Source organism: Oreochromis niloticus, linkage group LG19, assembly GCF_001858045.2.
Source record: "Oreochromis niloticus isolate F11D_XX linkage group LG19, O_niloticus_UMD_NMBU, whole genome shotgun sequence".
In the NCBI taxonomy this organism is placed as follows: domain Eukaryota; kingdom Metazoa; phylum Chordata; class Actinopteri; order Cichliformes; family Cichlidae; genus Oreochromis; species Oreochromis niloticus.
The window spans coordinates 22557819-22575051 of record NC_031983.2 but is presented as its reverse complement, the minus strand read 5'-3'; the positions used below and the strand labels follow the sequence as shown (position 1 = coordinate 22575051).

The following is a 17233-nucleotide window of genomic DNA, read 5'->3' as shown; positions in this document are numbered from 1 at the left end:
GCCATATTCCATGTCCTTTGTCCAATGTGTCCACTATCCCTCCTTTTCTCCACCCACTTCTCCCTGCCTGCACTTTGTTCTTAAGCTCTCTTGTGCACCGTCCATTGCTTTGGATGGTTGGCTGCAGGTGTTTAACTCATCCACCTTCACTACCTCTATCCGTTGCAGCTTCACTGTTACACCTGTCTCCTTCTCATTCACACACATGTATTCTGCCTTGCTTCTACTCACTTTAATTTCTCATCACACCAGCTCATCACATCCACCTCTCCAGACGCTCTTCCACTGGCCTCCTACTCTCAGTAGGGCTCACAATCTCATCTATGAACATCACAGTTCACAGAGACTGCTACCTGACTTCATCCGTCAACCTGTCCATCACCACTGCTTTGTACATCACCTTTGTTTGTGGAAATCTGCACCAGTACACTTTTCCTCCATTTTCCACTGCCTAGATATCTATACAGGTATGTCACCAACACCCTTTCCACTCTTTACATCTGATCTCACTTCCTCCTTACTAATTCTCTTCACTTCCTGATTCGCTAACTGACCTCCATCTGCCCTCCTTTCTCTTTTATGTCTTTTATTCATCAACTCCTCAAAGCACTCCTTGCACCTCCTCAGCCCATTCCCTTCACTCATTAACTCTGATATTGAGTATTTTTTAATAACTTGTCTCTGATTTGCCTCCCTGCCCTGTAATTCGAAAATTAGCCTGCAGCTCCACCTCTTGCCGTCAGGGGGCACTGCTACAGCTCTGTCTGCGCCGGTGGTGGCCAAGAAGCAAATCGAAACTCCTCAATGAGTTCACCTTCAGATTAATAGTTTGTCCCTCTTCTCTGAAGATTTCAGATTTCACCAGGTTGACGTTTGGACACAATGAACGGCTCTCTAGACACTTCTTCCAAAGTGGAAACCATAAGGCTGAAGCGAGGACCGGCTGGTAAGGAGATAATTAGCGGGACTGTTACCAGTGGATAGCACCGCTAGCTAGCTGCGTATAACAAAAATCATCGCTGTCAGGCTGTGCTCAGTGTCCTGAAGCTAAAGGCTAATTTGCAAATAAAAGCGACCAAACCTCAGGTCGTTGAGCGCTATGGTGTGGCGTAAGTGGAGGAAGTAGATTATCGAGGCCGACTGAGCATTACCAGCTGCCTTATTTTCAAAGGAAAAGCTGATTTATGCACTTTGACCCGGTGTTAAAATCTTTAAAAGTTATCGGCCCTGTCACGCTGATGGACAGCTCGTTCATAGACACCAGTGGTTTATTTATTTTACAGACTCTTGTGTCTCGCTTACGTAACATTTTGTCAGGTTGGTCTCTCTTTTAATCTGCTCTAAGTAGCAGTGCAGCTTTGGAAGATTTCCTCTTGAACTTTGATCTACTTGGATAAATATTATTGATTGGATCAGCAGCTGCTGGTCTGGTGAACCTGAAGATTATATACTGATTACACTAATGTGTTTTCTTTTGAGGCTTGGGTTTCAATATAGTTGGGGGCTTGGACCAGCAGTATGTGTACAATGACAGTGGTATATACGTGTCTAAAATCAAAGAAGATGGAGCAGCAGGCCAGGACGGAAGACTACAGGAGGGCGACAAGATCCTCTCGGTAATAAAAGCGTCATGCTTTTGCTTTGGACTGAAAAAAAAAAACACATTTAAAGAAACTACATGCATTCACCATGGCCTTTTCTCTTAACAGCTCACTAATAGAAAATGAAACCAAATATATGCCGCAGCATAGGTTGAAAGTGATATTTTACTTATTTGTTTTTTAACTTTAATATTTCTAGATAAACGGAGCTGTGCTAGAAGGCCGGACACACAAAGCCGTGGTGGACCTGTTTCGGACAGCTGGGGAGGAAGTGGAGCTCCATATACAGAAAAAGGTTAGAGTCAGGAGCTACACTCTGAGACCAAAGAGACTGACTGCTTGTTATATGGTCTCAATAGCTCTGGAGTATTTTTGTGTCAAGCTTTATATGTTATTTAGACAATTTTAAAATTGTTTCTGAATTTCACTGGTAACAAAAGTAGTGGTGATGTGCGACTGTCAGCAGGTTTTTATAAACAGTCTCACTGCTGCAAGCTAAGGAGGATAGAGAGGTGCAACATGCAATACAAGTCTGTAAAAGTTTATAGCTCTGCTGGAGGAATTTAAATTGCTGATTGCCCTTTAGCATCTTTTAATGTTTCTTGAATTCAAAGTGAGAAATAAGCAATGGAAAAATAAGTCTGGTAATGCCAATACAAACAAAAAACACCAAAACATAAAGAAGAACTGCTACCAGTTAGTGCAGTCCAGTATGCCTCCAAGCGTATCAGATCCTTTCGGTTAAAACTGCTTCCTGACGGTTATGCAAATCAGTGATGTCATGAACATGCCTGTAGATAAGCATCTTTAAACTGTTTCACATTCCATCAGTTGTTGAGCTTAAAATAAGTGTGCATACGTGTATAAACAACCACAGAAGACATTTCTTTGTGACGTATCCCCTCGGTGCAACTTTAATCTTTGCCTCTTTTTTATGTCTTGCAGGAATCCCACCACATGAACGGCTCCACGGGCTCCGAGTCTGAACACCAGTCTCCTGCGTCTATTCTGGGATTACTGGCAGTGTTAACGGGAGCTGCCGCGATCCTCTTTTACATTTACAGGCGGCGCGCTTAGGAAGCGCGATATGTGTACATAATTTTTAAGATCAAAAACCATTGCTAAATGCCAACTACATAAAAGAGGGAACAAAGTGTGAAAAGTAGATCTTGTGTTTGCGATTAGCAGGTGCTGGTGTCACTGATGAGGTCCCCCCACACACACATTCGTACATATTTTGTGATTAATGGTAGCTTTTTGATACCCCTCCTATGCAAAAAGCTGCTGTCTTACCACAGAGATGAGATAACTTTTATTAGGTAGCTTTACGATGGTAAGTAGAAGAAGGGTGTATACATTCCTGCTGCTGGACTGTTTCTCAGGCAGAAAAAAATGGCTGCTTGTACATGCAAAACTATTTAATCGTTGGGTAGAGTCTGACTGATTGAACCTGATAATTATAAACTGAAAGAGTGTTAGGTTCAGTCACTTGTAGGCATCTAAGCCTCCATTTTTGAATGGGGGATCTCTCTGAACTCTACCTTCATGCTTCACACACACAGGTTTGATTTTCATTTTGAAGTGTTGCACAGAATTGTGGGAGGAGCAGCACCCTAATGTGGTGTTTATCAGGAGCTGTGGCAACTGATGAAGGCAGTTGCTGTGATTAAAGCTCATAATGGACTTTTTTTGAGTGCCTTTTTCCTGTTTGCAAAGAAACTGAGGAGATTGCGTTGCTTCATTTTGCTCTCAAAATGAAAATCAGACCCATCCGCCCTCGCTGTAGCCTGTTAAAAGACCAGAACCTATAATGAGCCAGTCGTCTCTCTTAAATGTTTAAAAATAGACATCAGATATATTATTACATTAAAAAAATACATTTTATTTATAGACTTCAAGTGACTGAAATTTATTGAAAACCTTACTCAAGCAGGAGGAAGTGGTGTATTTATTGGGGACTGTTTTCAGCTGCGGATGAATACACATTCAGTGTTCTAATGAGTATTCCAAGTGCAGGAAGTTGTGTGTGGGATTAACATTACTTGGTGCAACAGAGCAGCTGGATGACAGCGTAGAGCCCTGTGGCTCACACAGCTAACCTATGAGAATATGGGTTATTGAAATCACCTAATATTTGGTTATTAGTCTGTGAGACTTGTCCACAGTTTGGTAATATGAATTCAGTAGTATAAATTTGGTACCTTAGAAAAAAACCCTTGGTCAGGTCACTGAGGGTGAACCGCTGAACTGAAATCAGGCCTTAAATAGCTCATTTCTTCAGGCTGAAACACTCGTCTGATTGCGATTTGAGGCCAGTGCGTATAAAGACACTAAACCTCCTGCTGAGCTTGAACATAGATGAACATACGAAAGAAATTTTTTGTATTTGTGTGACGGACCAAACAGCAGCTGGACACTGAAACGCAGCTAAGAAACGATTTGCTGTCAGCCTCTGTAGATGTTTTTGCGTTTCTTTTTGCACTAGCCACAATCATGCAACTCCTCCATCAAGGACCATAGTGCAAGCAAAGAAGAAGTGAATCGTGTCCATTGTGGTGGTGTGTGGTCTGTAAATTTCATGTTGCTCTGCTGAGTGAGACGGTAGGATGTACAGTTTCTCAGAGAAGGAGATGTGAAAAGTGTAATAAAATATGCAAATACTGTGTGTTTGTCATCCAGCAGGCAACTATTAAAATTCATGAAGAATTAACTGGTGTGTGTGGTTGTGTTTTTTTTAGTTTGGGGTTGTTGTTGTTTTTGTTATGTTTTTTTTTCTATCTTTAAGGCAAGAAATGTTTTACTTAATTGAATAAAAACAAGATGCTAGTGGAAGATTGCACAAAATAAAAAGTAATCAATAAGTAATGTCAGAGAGAGAACTGCAAGTCCAGGATGTTTTTAGAATTATGAGCCATTTAATTATAAACTACAATGTTGTATTTAGTTTTGAGGGTCAAAACTGAGGTGACATTAAGCAGGTGAATTACTAATTCAAGGAGAGGTTGAGTTTTAATGTACATATATATATATATATTTGTATGTGTATATATATATATATGTACATTTAAAGCAAATATAGCAAGTTAGTATATCTTTCATGATCATCTGCATGTGTATTAATTGTGCTATCCTATTTCATGTAATCCTCTCTGTAGATTGAAAATAGTTTGATCTGTAATTGTATTTATTTGTTCCAAACAAAGTGCCCATCCAGCCAATATACTTTATCATAAGCGGATTAATTTATTCATATTTATTCATCCAAATTTACATCTAAGCTTTAAAATGATGGTAAATTAGGAAAGCGTGCACATCTTAAGTTTTTAATGTAGTCTAAGTAGTTTTTTTTTCATGTTTTTTTATTTAAAGTTATTGGTTAGTGAGTTTCGTTTTTTTAAAACTGAGATTTCCGAAACACGAAAACAAATAATTTCATTATTTTGACATTAAGGAGAAATTATAAATTATCTCTTTTTTCCTTTTTATTTTTTTTTGGTTGGAAATTTGGACGTTGACCAACACCGGATGTGGTCTGTTTGTTTTTCAAAGTAAAAGTGGATTTGATGCCCTCGAATTAAAACCTGTTGTATTGCTGCAAATATTAAGAGTATTTTTTCCTTTTTGTGTTCAAGTGTAGCACCAGTTGAGTTTTTCTTTAAGTACACAAAACACTAAAATCGTTTCTCTCACTTTAAACCGAGTGTTCCCTAAATCGGTTTAAGTTTAAAACATGGAGGTGGAACATTAAGAGCATTTCAGTCTGTCGAGCTGGCTGACAGAAATAGTAAAGAGGTGCCTTTTGTAACAAAATGTGCTCCTCTACTCCCACCAGCGGCTCTGTCTCCCATCAGCTGTTGGAGGATGCCTTGCAGGCACATATGATGTAATCAACCGGGGAGGCAGAGCCAGAGCTGGATAATAGCCGCACAATACGGATGCATCTCGGCCGCTTCGGGACTTGGTGAAACCGATTTGAAAGCCTTCGTCGAGCGGTCTCGGGGAGAGGATCGGCGATGTTTGGGGGGTCGTATAGCGGAGGTTTGAGTCGGCTGTCCTCCCTTCTCTACGAAGAGGATGCTGGATGCTGACCAGCAGTAGCAGCAGCACCGGCTGGGGATGCTCCTGCTGAACTTGACTCCCCTATCAGCTGTAATTAACCGCCATGGCCCAGGAGTCTTTCCCTCCCGCAGTTGCTCCATCATCCTCCGCGTGAAAATGGCCCGCACTCCGCCTCCATCCTCGACTTCCATCTGCTCTAGCTGTCGTCTTTTCGCCCATGATGACAGGAGGGCACCCGCCTCGGATTTCAGCGCATGCAGGGCCTTCGTGTCGGCTATGGATCACATCATCACCCCTGATCTGATGCTGTGAGTTGAGTGCCGTGGTTGCTGTTATTACGCAAACGCGCCTGCTGCCACCATCGATTTCCCTTAACATCTGACTATATTTCGGGGCTCGGAGATGGGCCTCTTCCACTGCTGCACCTCGCTTTACCCTGCTCGGATCTAAGTTCCTGACCGTACTTGCCGTAATGGCTCTGTGACATCTATCTCAGCCTTCAGCTGCCCACTTTCTTTAGACTTTTACGCGCGGAGCTGCGTCCATGCAGTTTTGTTGCCTTGTGGTGGAATGAGCAGCGGCTCCTGCAGAGGTCTGCCCGTTGCAGCTCCTGCCGTCCACCGTGTGGCCCTGTGACTCCACAGGGTGAGGAGGTGCTGACAACCTTAAAACGCGGACTAAGGTTTGCCTTTCCAGCTCAGGTTAAAACCATGGCTAATGAACCCGTCATCCTTAACGTGTATGATATGGTAAGGATCCACCTCAACCAAAATGCACTCGCTTTCTGTTCTCTTTTTATTCACTGCCCTCTGTTTGGTATTTACACTCAGAACAATGGCTTGGGTAGTGAAGGAATCCACATGTGCTCAGCTGCTTTGAAAAACAGGGAGTGGGGTACCTGCAGCAAAGTCCACTCTTACAGTAACACTTTTAACGCTGAGGTTTCCACTTCACATTCTTGTAGTGTCACACTAAAACAAAGCATTTTTTGTATAAATTTTTGCTGTTACACCCACCTTCAAAGATTTACTGCAACGCCAAGTGAAGAAGAGCCTGGGTGGTTTCGTCCGCTCAGCATGTAGGTTGGTCTGCTGCAGACGTTACTACATTGTTTTATTCTGGATATTATTTAGCTTTGAGCCCCATGTGGCATGTGGAATCATTTATCTCTGACATTTAAATTGAAGAAAGTAAGAAAGAAGAGAAGAATGATAGGAAAATTTTGTTTTATAGGCTACCAGGCAACCACAGACCTGTGAAACAAGAGACCCACTCAATCCTCTGACCTCTGTCTCTGTGCCTGGGATTCACATAATATGCATACACAAACACACCAGCAAAGGACAAGGGTCCTCATTCAGACTTGGACCCACTGCCTGTTTTTTGCATACTGTACTGCTGAGCAGTGTCCTGCATGAATCTTATGCAGAATTCCTCCATTTAGATTGAAACAGTGTTATCATTTAGCAGCATGCAGACAAATAAAATACGATTCTGTGCAACAACCAACAAAGAGTGTGTTGTAAATTCAGGGATTTCACTCAATATCCAAGACAAAGTTTGATAATAAAGCAAAATGGTGGACTTTAGCTACATCTCAAAGCCAGGACAGAAGAGAATTTTAAAAATATACAAAAAACATTCATGAGTAATTAAGTAATGTGCAGAAATCTTGAGGCATGTGTCATTTCTTTATATTTTGAGGATCCAGGCTTTCTTGTAAACTTTAAAGTGGTCATCAGCAATAGTTCTCCAAGCTTTCTGAAGGTCCTTCAGAGTTTTTCTTTAGACATTCGGTGCTTTTTCACTCATTTTCAGTCCACTTTTTATATACGACCGTTTTCAGAAGTGTTTTTTGTTTTTTTGTTAAGCCACTTACCACAGACCTATGAATCATTCAAGCATAAAAAAAGCACTTAACTCAAGGGATGAACCAGACGGACAGCTTAGCAAAGAACCCATTTTAAACTGTATCTTTAGGCACTTTTGTTACTAACAGCCTGTCAGGAAAAAAATTGTTCTTTTGTTGACTCTGTGAAAAATGGCAAATATAACACAATTTGACAGGCATAACATTTTTTTGTACTAATAAGGCACCAAAACAGCTATCAGTCAAAACCTTGTCATATCTCAGGATGTTGTACAATGTGTTCTTAAAAAAATAAGATAAGTGGACAAGTGGCGGACAAAAGAAGTGTCAGCCTTAAAAACTATCTACAGCAGATGAAAAGTATGTGAAAGTCATTAAGAATTAGGGGGGAAAATCCAACAAAGACCTGACACAGGTCACAGAAAAGTGCCATTATATTGTGAGACACCATGTAATACCATGTGGAAAGTATCTGACAACACCTTCATTTTTCAGCATGACAGTAATCCCACTGTATATGCAGTAAAAACCTGGATAGAAAAAACATGCAAGAGAGTCACTATCAGTCATAGACTGGCCTCCACAAAGCCTGGAGAACTGTTCCTAAAGATTTCGTAAAGCGAAGGATCTCACTTGTGAAATAAAACTGTAGAGCTGATATTTAAAGCAATAAATGTTCCCAACTAAGTATTTGAATCCCACATTTTTCTATTCTTAGTGAGGTTAAATATTTCAACAAGTGCTTTCATCTCCAAGCTTTAAGACTCGCTCCCTGTTTGGAGAAGGAATACAGTCATGATTCACGCCAGAACTGAGAGTGTATACTGGCACGCACTCGCGTACAACCACACACGAAGCCAGGTGCAGCTTTGGACCTGGCAGCTCCCTCCTGATAACTTCAGACTATCCCACAGATGAGGATCTCATTGTGGCAGCAGAAGTAACAGCTGCTTAAACAGCTGATTAAATTCCAGGGTGGTGGCTCCACTGTGCTGGGACTTAACAGGTCATGTTGTTGTTGATAAACTGGGAGAAAGTGATCACGAGGGCGGTGACAGCCAAAGTCAGCCTTAAATAATTTGTGGGGAATTCAGCACGACAAGAAGAGGAAGCAGCAGGATGAGAGTAAATCGACGATGATGATGAATCAATCATCTTTGAAATGAAATCTAAGCGATTTGTAGATGTGTGCAGCGATGCATGCTTTATCTGCAAAGGCAGGAAATAAAAGAAAGCTCCGCTAATGGGACTCGGTTGTTTGTGCACTCTCGGGGAAGTCAAGTCATTGGAAGTGTTTGTCCTTGTAGACTGTTTCCTTCTGGTTGTATTATTCTTCCATCCCTCATGTGAGAGCTAAAAGGCAGGAGGTCACTGCAAAAACATGAGGAGAGCCTGCTGACACAAAGCAATGCGGTGGAAATGCTTTTATTGTATTATTCTACGTCCGGAAACATGATTTATTATTAATAAGGGACAGCTGGGGTAGCAAGGATGGCTCTTAGCATGTTTTCCCTGGGGTGTCTGAGGATAGGGGAGTGTCGGTGGGTGTTGGGTGAGGGAGCTGTGGACCTTCAGTGAATTATCTCATAACTGTCTGCAGTGAAGGGCAAGCAGGTTGGCTCGCAACACCACCAACAAAGGATGATGGGTAAAATTTCCTCCCGTAGTTCAGTCTGTGATTGATCGCAATGCTGTCCTGTGGCAGATCTATCCATCACTGGGCGTTCTCAGTGGATGCTGGTATGCCAATGCTTTTGCAATCTGAATAGGAATGAGTAGGTAAAGCCAACAAATGCATTGATTCGTGCTCTAAAGTGCAGATAAATTAATTTAAATACTTTTTACCAACAGTAGGAGGAATTGTAGTATTCTGCTACAGGACAAGCATTTTATGCTAAACTAATAACCTTGCAACAGTCAAATGACCTGCACACAACTTAGAGAAATAAACCATGTAGGCATGTGCTAATAGGAATCCTCAAATCACTGACACGCATATTAAATCTGCACATTTGTGTCCAGATCTGTATTTAAATCCATTTTGTGTCCTGTTTAAAATAAAGTGCAGATATATGTTATTTCTAAATATGCAAAGCAGCTGAAAACACTACAGTCAAGATCGTAGTATAACAATTCATAACAAGTCATTTATTATTAAAGCGGTAATATACAAACCAGTTAGGGCCATTATTTGTTAGACAAAGACACAGGCTTTAAAATTTTGCTCCTGTTGATGTAAGCACCACAGTGGGTGTGAAATCAGTTAAGATGTGACTGAAGTGTCAACTTTTAACTTCAATTCAAGAGGTTTCACAAAATGTTGCCATATTTTTGTAGGAACTGCTTTTTCAGAGGCTCCAAATTAATTGTACAAGCCACCATAATGTTATATTTAAGGACTGTATTTAATATTTGGACTGCCTGAAATCAAGAACCCTGGGACATCACTAAATGCTGCGTTTCCTCTCCTGAGATGCTCTGCCCAGCCTTTACTGCAGCAAAAGGCTTTCCTTGCCGATTGTTTGTGCGTCTTTTTGTATTCAGTTTTGTCTTAAGTAACTGAAAAGCTGCTCTACTGGGCTGAGATCATGTGACTGCCTTAGCCATTGAAGAATATCCCATGTCTTTGCCTTAAGAAACTCTTGGGTTGCTTTTGCAGTTTGCTTTGGGCCATGTTCCATTTACTCTGTGAGGCTCTGTCTGTTTTGCAGTAAATTGTTGAATCTGAGCAGTGATGTCAGAATACATGCCCATGCCACTATTACTTTTCTTTTTTTTAGCATTCTGGTGCAATTTCATGTTGGTTTCATCTTTCCAAAGATTTTTCAGACCTTTTCAGGCTCATTTAGATGTTTTCTGGCAAGGTCTAATCTGGACTTCATGTTCTTTAGTGTAACCAGTGGTTTGCACCTATTTCTAAACCTCCTGTATGAATTGAATTCATTAAAAGGGTCTCTTGGTTGTAGATTTTTGTATTGTATTGCTATTTAAAAGCCACCATGGTGTTCGTGCACAGGGGAAAAATACAAAAAAGGACCTAAATGTAGCAGAAACTGGGTGGTAGCTAGGTAAGCATAAAAATAGATGGAAAAGGTTAGCTTGGCTCTCTCCAGAAGTAACAGAAAACTACAGCGATACTATGTAGTTTCACTCCTCCAGGCCAAGAAATATTCCAGCGTGTAATCCACACTTTGGTTTAATTGAACATTATAAAAAAGTGAACTTTAGAGTCGCTGGTGGGCAGACTTCGTCACCTTTGTACAGAGCAAGCTTCTGGTGTAGCTTTACTGCACAGGCCTATACAAACAGTATGGAGAGTAAGTGTATTCTAAAAATGCCAAGAACGTTAAAAATGCACTAAAAGATGCATGTGCAGTCATAGCTGTTCACTTCTTATTTGGTAATAAAGTATAAGACAGCACTATTATAGATCGCAGTGTGATTCTGCAGAGCAGCCGCATGTTTTCTCCTTCCTGACTCTTTCCTTCTCTCTGTGTTTCTCTGCAGTATTGGATAAACGAATACACGTCCAATCTGGGCATTGGTGTCTTCCACTCAGGCATTGAGATTTATGGGAGAGGTAAGAATGGGGCTTCCTGTATGTCTCTGAAATCCAAGTTAGTGGCATCAGAATAACACTAAGAGTGGAAACTCGGAGCGGTGCATCACTGCACAGATGAAGTCTGGTTTTAAAAATGGAATAATGGGTTATGTTCCTAATATCATGACCCCATTTCCCTGGGTTGAGTCATCACTGACTCACTGTGTGTGTGTGTGTGTGTGTGTGTGTGTGTGTGTTTGGTTTTAAAATAGAGGCAGAAACCAGCATGAAACCAGATCACTGGGAATCCATTACATCCTTGCAACTGGAAATATTGGCTCTCTGCACAGAGAAATATGATGATAGTGAAAATATGGGCTTTACTAGGAGAGGAAATGACTCCGTTAATGGAATTTCCTCATAATAACCTGACTTTGAATTAATGACCCATGAATTTAATATACTGCCACTGATCTACCGCTACTTTGGACCTAATAATAAAGTATAAAATGCGTAGACTTGGTTGCATTTACTCCCTCTTTTGGACAAAATCAGGTGGAGGTTTTATGGGTGTAGTTTAGTTAACGTAGTATTTACTAACTTGTATTTAGCTACATGTTTAAGCGTCTCTATGCAATGCTTTGTTAATCACAGTTTTTCCTAATAAGGCTGTAAACAAAGGGCTGAGATACCTGTAATTAACCAGGCCTAATGATTTAAGAACAGTGTGTCGGTGATTAATTGTGTGCTTCTGTGTAATTACAGTTGCTTCCATTCAAAGCGTTAACCTGTGTTTTGCCTCTTTGTCCTCTGCCACACAGAATTTGCATATGGAGGCCATCCATACCCTTTCAGTGGCATCTTTGAAATCAACCCCGGCAATGCCGCCGAACTGGGAGAGACGTTCAAATTCAAGTGAGCGTGCTCCATTTTAGCATACAGTGCACTGTGATGCTGTTAATGGTGGAGGTAAGTGTGCTCACATAACTCTTTCTGCTTTTAAACAGGGAGGCCATTGTTTTGGGCACCACCGACTTCACAGAGGAGGACATAGATAAAATCATGGAGGAGCTCGGTAAAGAGTTCAAAGGGAACGCCTACCATCTAATGCACAAAAACTGCAACCACTTCTCCTCCTCGCTGTCTGAGGTCAGTCTCATACAACTATGTTCCTCTAGGTCTAAGTAAAAACCTGTAAAAAAGACAAAAGAAATCCTCCCTTTCAAGCGAAAATTTGTGCACAGGAATGCATTTAGAGCTACACATCGAAGGTCAGTTAAGTCATTACAAGCAGTCTTAGTGAAAGTTGTAAAAGTGCCTTCTGTGGTTTGGGAGGTTCATTCAGCATCAAACTACCACAGGAGAAGAACAATAAAAGGACAAACAGTTGAGTAGCTGTAAAGCATCCAGTTTTGGGGTTTTATATCTAGATAAAGATATCCAGGCGTTAACATGAAGACACAGACAAAGAAGACCTGCAGGTCAAAGACAAAAAAGAGAAGGATGAGACAGAGGAAGGAAAAATTAGGGAAACCCTGAGGGAACTTTTTGAAGACAACCCTTTCTGTTCTTTTCCTCCTGCACCATTATGAGGTCAGCAATTTGGGGTTTTGGATGAATTTCCTTAAAAGCTACATGGTAAATTACCGCGCAGTATTATACAAATGTTCTTTTCAAAGACGTGCCTGCAAAGTTAACTACGAGGTATGAAGTAGATAAAGTGCTTAAAGTGGACAAAATAAAGAAATCCCTGTATGAATGTGAGCATCGCTAAGGGCAGTAATGCACTAGTCTTAGCCGTTTTTTCTGCCTCTTTATTGGTGGCTTACCAATAAAAACCTAATTAAAGAAAAAAACATCTTGCAGTGGCATTGCATTACTTGGTGAAGCTGCATCTTGGGAAATGTAGGATGTACCCCAAAAAGCTGTAAGGAAATCTCAAAAAGATTTGGGGATTTCCTTACCTGGATGATTGAGTGTGCATCAAAACAAAATGTAGGATACTAAGGCTACGTTCACACTGCAGAGTGTTTAAATTTGCACGTCTGTCTCAGTAATTCCATCATAACTTTGTATTTGTGTCTTTACTGAGGTCTGCTAGTCAGTCGCTAGACTTTAACTTCATTATATAGAAAGAAAAATAAGGAACACATCCACATAACCATCTATAACCACATTTTCTTCTAATGTTTAAATGCCTTATGCTCTAAAACAGCTAAAACAAAGACAGTATGTGGGATACAGCTCTTATCATCACTTATTCGATCGTTTTTCAGTTGCTGTGTGGACGGGAAATCCCCCGCTGGGTCAACAGACTGGCGTACTTCAGCTCCTGCATCCCTTTCCTGCAGAGCTGCCTACCCAAGGAGTGGTTAACCCCGGCCGCCCTGCAGAGCCACATCAGCCTCGGCCTTCACAAAGAGGAGCATAACGAGTCGAGCGATGAGGACCCTTCGTCGCCGTCCGGCGCCACGGCCGCTGGCTCGGGCTCCTCCCACAGCTGTCGTCACACCAGGGTGTGACGTGACCTCTGGACCTTCTCACCACTGCTTCTGATGGCATTCGTAGGCTTGAACAACCACCTGACCTCATACTGTTTGTCCTCTGTGTAAAAGAGGCAGGAAAAAGAGTTTCCTTTTTGAAAAGAGAGCTGCTGGCAGAGACTTACAGAGACGCCGTTTGTCCTTTCAGCAGACGACAGCATGACGAGGGCGTGCTTTTCCCTGAGCCCTGAAGTGCGTCTCTGATTTTGGCAGTGACTACTTGTAGATCTGAAGTTTGTAGTATGTTATTATTAGTCTTTTCCACAAACTTTGAAATCTTTGTCAGCCTTGTTCCCTGCCCTGCCTTCAGAGCTGCTTTTGTAGAATGACCACATAGACACTGGATGGTGACGTCAGCAGGAATCTGCTCGACTCCAACAAGTTCTCGTTCAATAACCTCTATGTGGCCTTTGGCTGATGTTGTTGATTCGGCTTTCTTTGTTTGGAACTTTTCTTTGGCCATTTTAGAGGGTTAACGGGTAAAAAAAAGAAAAAAGAAAAAGATTTGATTGTTCCCTGAGTTCAATCTGAATGAGTAAAAGTCCTGCATGTGGAAAGAAATTAACAGAAGATCCCACTTAACTTACTTCAGATAGAAGCTCCTTCTTCTATTTTTTAAAGAGATTACCTTCGTTCAAGCTTGTTTTAAACAGTGAATTGGCAGTTAGCTGCCAGCTCAAAGACGGTTTGAAACAATCAAGGGCAAACAGTGCCGCTGTGCACACAGCCTCGGGCAGCCCAGTCACGATCTGTGAACATCTCAGAGACACAAACACAAAGAAAGTCAAGCTGCTACTCTGACAAATATTGACTTTGTGACCCAGAACACATTTTGTCTATACTTTTATATCCAAGTGATCTTTATATTATAAAGGTGCATTAACTTACAGGAATGGAAAATACACATTTACAGACAGATTTCCCCTAGATGACATCTTTTTCACCTTTGAGACCGAGCTGCCATGAGAAAGAAGGACAGACATTCAGTGTTTTCCTCTAAAGATAACGTTCTTTTTAAATACCCCCGTTGGCTCTCTTGCCTAGATTTAAAAGACAACATAAAGTCCATGTTATGCCTGTACAGTTAATATCGAGTTACAGCCAGCAGGTAAACATTGCTAAAGCCCACAGTCATATTGTGTTTGTTTAATCAGACTAAGGCTTAAGACTGGAAAAAAAGACATGTGGGTCTTTTTCTTGACTGGGACCAGTCGCAGAGAGACACCTGGTTCCAACCAAAAAAGGAGGTTGTTGTTGCACAGTGTTTGTGAGTATTAAACAAGCCATATACAACATGTTAGAGGTGTTAGCGGAGGATTATGTGACCTTTTTACAGAGCCATGCTAGTCCTTATAACTAGTTCCTGTCATGCTAAACTGAGGTAGACAGTGTCTTAGATATGAATCCCATGGACATTAGACTGGTGATAATATCGCAACAGTATAAAAGAGCATTTTTCCTAATATAAAACTGTTAACTAAGTACATATTACATTGATTGATTTCCCCAGTGATGTGTTTACACAAAGTATTTTAGCCTTTTAAAATAATGAGTCATTATGAGGAGATAGAGAGAGAGAAGCTCACGTTCTCAAAGGGGGGAAATTGTGATGTCGTGAAATTAGTTCCAGTCACTGCAGGTTTAGCAAACATGTCAGTAAAAGACAACATCAATGACTTTGGACCCTGAATAAGAAACTGTTATAACGATGAAGACCTGCTCCTTGCTTGAAGAAGACGAAGCCACGTGTTTGAATCTTTGTTCCCCACCTCTCCTGCTGTGGTGCGTTGAAGGACAGCTTTCTTTTCTCAGGAAGGAAATCACATAAGTTGTAGTAGTGACAGTCATCCCGTTGATAAATGGGCTCAAAAGTGCAAATTAACCTTTTAATTTTATTTTCTTCTTGTTCATAAATAAGCTACCGTATCTCCCTGTTTGTTGGCATATTCTTACTTTTTTCGAAGTGTGCTGTGATCAACTTTTTGGTTCATTTTCAGTTGACAGAGAGAGGGAGTGTACAGTGATCAGTACTACATGCTCAAAGGTCTTCAACACTTTCTACAGAACAAACCAGACAGGTATTTTTTTTTCCATTGTACTGTGTCAACCTAAACCTTGTATTTGTTTTTCCTAACCGAGGACAATTTTAACAATGATGATAGTGCTAGAATAAAAGAGATGGAATCCAAAGTGATGCCTGGCTTCTTCTGTTATAGTCTAAAATATGGGCACTGGAGGACCATAACACATATATTTGTATATTTACCATTATCATTCACATTTTTAGTAAAAAAAAACAAACTTAATTTTATTATCTTTTGGATGTATAGTGCTGTAAAAAAATAATGAACCACCCCTCATTTCTTTATATTTTACTAGGAAAAGATGAAAGAGGTGCAGCAATTTATTTAAATGTCCAAAGATACATGGAAATACAAGAACATGGTTTGTACAGTTTTAATGAGTTTGTTGAAGCAGAGAAATTGGCGACAATGTTGCAAGAAAGAAGCCTGCACCTGTAAGAAAAGACAGGAAAGAAGGTCCGACTGAAGAAACTGAAACAAACAAACAGAAAGTTAGAAAAAAAGCACAGCTTTCCAAAATGTTTCCACTGGAGTGTTAATAGTTAAAGAAAAAATAATTTAAAAATGTTTGCAGTGCAGTAAGAATAACACATTTTTTGGTCAACTTGAAAGAAAGGCATATGTGAAATGTAAAAGAGAGATCAGAGGTCAATTGGGACTATCCATGTCATACTTAGAATCCCAGTTTACCAGTATTGTTTCCTAAATGTTGCCAATACAAAGAAAGGCTGTTGGATTCTAAGCATAGTGTTAAAGATAAAAGTAATTTTATGTAAATCTGACTGTATTTGACCTTGAAGGAGAGGTCAGAGGTCAAATGTGACATAATATTTCAAGTCTTTTAAGGTATTTTTTATATGTCGACAATACACACAAAACAGGTTACAAGACTTTTTGTCAGCTGTTGACCAATAAATCATTAAGTTCACCTTGAAGACCTCAGTGGATGTAAGACAGGTTTTAATGGATCGTTAACATGACCTCACTCTACACCCCTACAAAGTTTTATCAGAATTAATTCAAAACTTTTCAAGCTATGTTGTTTACAGACAGAATGACAGGCACTCATGCAAATAGTACCGACAGCATCGCCTCCTTGGTGGAGGTAACAAACAGGAAGCCAGATGAAGTTAAAAAAAAAAAAAAAGTTTGGATTGCAATAAATAGTCCTTTTCAATGAAAGATAAGCTAGTTTAAGATTTGATATGATGAAATAAGGAATACAAGAAAAAGATTTAAATTAAAAGGTTAAAGTCTACACCTTTACATGCAGTATTTTGTATTTTTAAATGCAATTCTATTTTTTTATTCTTATTATTTTATTTTAACTGCTATTATGTGCATTGGCTTGTGGTATTTTCGAAAAATGTGTTCAACATTATTATTATTAGTAGTAGTAGTAATAGTAATTATTTTAAAGACTTGCATTTTAATTTCCTAACACAGCCAGGCCTTCATTTGTTCATGCCATGGTCAGAGGTACTAATAAATTGGTTTGTAAAGTACAAAAAAATTCGATATTGATAAACAGAGTA

General features: G+C 40.2%; 2 protein-coding genes across 3 annotated transcripts; both read left to right on the top strand.

Moving 5' to 3' along the window:
* The first annotated feature begins 735 nt into the window (after window positions 1-735).
* On the top strand, window positions 736-4311 carry synj2bp (synaptojanin 2 binding protein). 2 transcript variants are annotated; one of them, XM_013271479.3, is made up of 4 exons: window positions 736-946; window positions 1480-1616; window positions 1801-1896; window positions 2547-4311. In XM_013271479.3, the coding sequence occupies exons 1-4, from the start codon at window positions 883-885 to the stop codon at window positions 2676-2678; spliced, it is 429 nt and encodes a 142-aa protein (XP_013126933.1). In that variant the 5' UTR covers window positions 736-882; the 3' UTR covers window positions 2679-4311. The 2 variants fall into 2 exon arrangements, with proteins under 2 accessions (XP_013126933.1, XP_005477530.1); XM_005477473.4 differs by lacking the exon at window positions 736-946 and adding an exon at window positions 964-1317.
* A 936-nt stretch (window positions 4312-5247) lies between these two features.
* Window positions 5248-15804, top strand: LOC100707081 (deubiquitinase DESI2). The gene is made up of 5 exons (XM_003445412.5): window positions 5248-6409; window positions 11038-11110; window positions 11893-11986; window positions 12079-12220; window positions 13348-15804. Exons 1-5 carry the CDS (start codon window positions 6371-6373, stop codon window positions 13591-13593), a joined length of 594 nt encoding a protein of 197 aa, XP_003445460.1. The 5' UTR covers window positions 5248-6370; the 3' UTR covers window positions 13594-15804.
* Window positions 15805-17233: the final 1429 nt, after the last annotated feature.

Excerpts from the sequence above, each read along its gene's own strand:
- synj2bp (XM_005477473.4), top strand. The coding sequence starts at position 1,185 with ATGCACTTTGACCCGGTGTTAAAATCTTTAAAAGTTATCGGCCCTGTC. Across the intron at positions 1,617-1,800 it reads AGGGCGACAAGATCCTCTCG|ATAAACGGAGCTGTGCTAGA; the intron begins GTAATAAAAGCG and ends TAATATTTCTAG. Across the intron at positions 1,897-2,546 it reads AGCTCCATATACAGAAAAAG|GAATCCCACCACATGAACGG; the intron begins GTTAGAGTCAGG and ends TATGTCTTGCAG.
- LOC100707081 (XM_003445412.5), top strand. The coding sequence starts at position 6,371 with ATGGCTAATGAACCCGTCATCCTTAACGTGTATGATATG. Across the intron at positions 6,410-11,037 it reads TCCTTAACGTGTATGATATG|TATTGGATAAACGAATACAC; the intron begins GTAAGGATCCAC and ends GTTTCTCTGCAG. Across the intron at positions 11,111-11,892 it reads CATTGAGATTTATGGGAGAG|AATTTGCATATGGAGGCCAT; the intron begins GTAAGAATGGGG and ends TCTGCCACACAG.